The sequence below is a fragment of the Grammomys surdaster genome, unplaced genomic scaffold (assembly GCF_004785775.1).
Source record: "Grammomys surdaster isolate TR1022 unplaced genomic scaffold, NIH_TR_1.0 725, whole genome shotgun sequence".
Lineage (NCBI taxonomy): Eukaryota > Metazoa > Chordata > Mammalia > Rodentia > Muridae > Grammomys > Grammomys surdaster.
This window is the reverse complement of record NW_021605144.1, coordinates 7,077-8,639: the sequence shown is the minus strand read 5'-3', so window position 1 is coordinate 8,639 and position 1,563 is coordinate 7,077. Positions and strand designations below refer to the sequence as shown.

At 44.4% G+C, this 1,563-nt stretch overlaps 1 protein-coding gene across 1 annotated transcript in view; it reads left to right on the top strand.

Annotated features, from left to right (window-relative positions):
* Ifit2 (interferon induced protein with tetratricopeptide repeats 2) overlaps positions 1 to 1,559 on the top strand; it is a gene marked incomplete at its 3' end in the record, with an annotated part of 4,946 nt that extends 3,387 nt beyond the window's left edge. The window contains exon 2 of the mRNA XM_028782290.1: positions 166 to 1,559. Coding sequence (XP_028638123.1) covers positions 166 to 1,559 — 1,394 coding nt within the window. The remainder of the gene's footprint in view (positions 1 to 165) is intronic.
* Positions 1,560 to 1,563: the final 4 nt, after the last annotated feature.

Below are 1,563 nucleotides of genomic sequence, written 5' to 3'. Positions count from 1 at the left end.
GAGAGAGAGAGAGAGAGAGAGAGAGAAAGAGAGAGAGAGAAAGAAAGGGAGACCATGTTCTTTGGTCAGGGTTAGATTAGCATCATTTAGAAGAATATTTCCTGCCAGGTGAACAGGTGATGTGTCCCCACATTGACTGTTTCTTTCTGTCTGTCTGTCTCACAGTACAGCCAGTAAGGAATCACTGGAAAGTTGTCTACAGCAGCTGAAATGCCATTTCACCTGGAACTTGATAGCAGAAGACGAGTCCTTGGATGAGTTTGAAGACAGGGTGTTTAACAAGGATGAGTTTCAGAACAGTGAGCACAAAGCCACCATGTGCAATATCCTGGCCTATGTAAAGCACTGCAGGGGTCTAAATGAAGCAGCTCTGAAATGCTTAGGGGAAGCTGAAGACTTCATCCAGCAACAGCATCCTGACCAAGTAGAAATCAAAAGTCTGGTCACCTGGGGAAACTACGCTTGGGTCTACTATCACATGGGCCAGCTCTCAAAAGCTCAGGCTTATCTGGACAAGGTGAAACAGGTCTGCAAGAAGTTTTCCAGTCCCTACAGGATTGAGAGTCCTGCGCTTGACTGTGAGGAAGGCTGGGCCCGATTAAAGTGTACGAAGAACCAAAACGAGAGAGTAAAGGTGTGTTTTGAGAAGGCTCTGGAAAAGGACCCAAAAAACCCAGAATTCGCCTCTGGATGGGCCATTGCAAACTACCGTCTAGATGACTGGCCAGCATCGAATAACTATATTGACTCTCTGAAGCAAGCCGTTAATCTGTCTCCTGACAACACTTATGTTAAAGTCCTCTTGGCACTGACGCTTGAGGTGATGCATGAAAAACAAGCAAAGGAGCTGGTTGAAGAAGCCTTAAAGAAAGACCCAATAGCAATAGATACACTGCGCAGTGCAGCCAGATTTTATTACAAGGTCCATGACGCAGACAGAGCTATACAGTTGCTTAGAAAGGCTTTGGAATCCCTCCCAAACAACGCTTATGTACATTATTATATTGGGTGCTGTTATAGGTCAAAAGTCCAACAAATGTTGAACACAAGGGCAACTGCATTTAATGGAGATAGGAGGAAGATAGAGGAACTAATACAACTGGCACTGAATCACTTACGGAAAGCAGAGGAAATCAAGGAGATGATCGAAAATTCCTGTAGCTTTCTTGCTGATCTTTATGCCAAAGCAAAGCAGTTTGAAGAAGCTGATTATTACTTCCGGAAAGAATTCAACAAGGACCTCCCTCCTTTCCCTAAACAGTTACTCCACCTACGGTATGGCAACTTTCAGCTTTTTCAAATGAACTGTGAAGCCAAGGCTGTCTACCATTTTATGGAGGGTGTGAAAATAAAGCAGAAAACAAAGCCAAAAGAAAAGATGAAAGACAAACTTCAAAGAATTGCCCGATGGCGGCTTTCTAAAGATGAATCTGATTCTGAGGCCTTGCGCATCTTGGCATTTCTTCGGGAGAATGGAGAGGGTCAGCAAGCTGATAAAGACCCTGAGGGAGAAGTGAACTCTGCAAACCAGGTCACTTCAGCATCTTTGGATGAAGCAAGTGC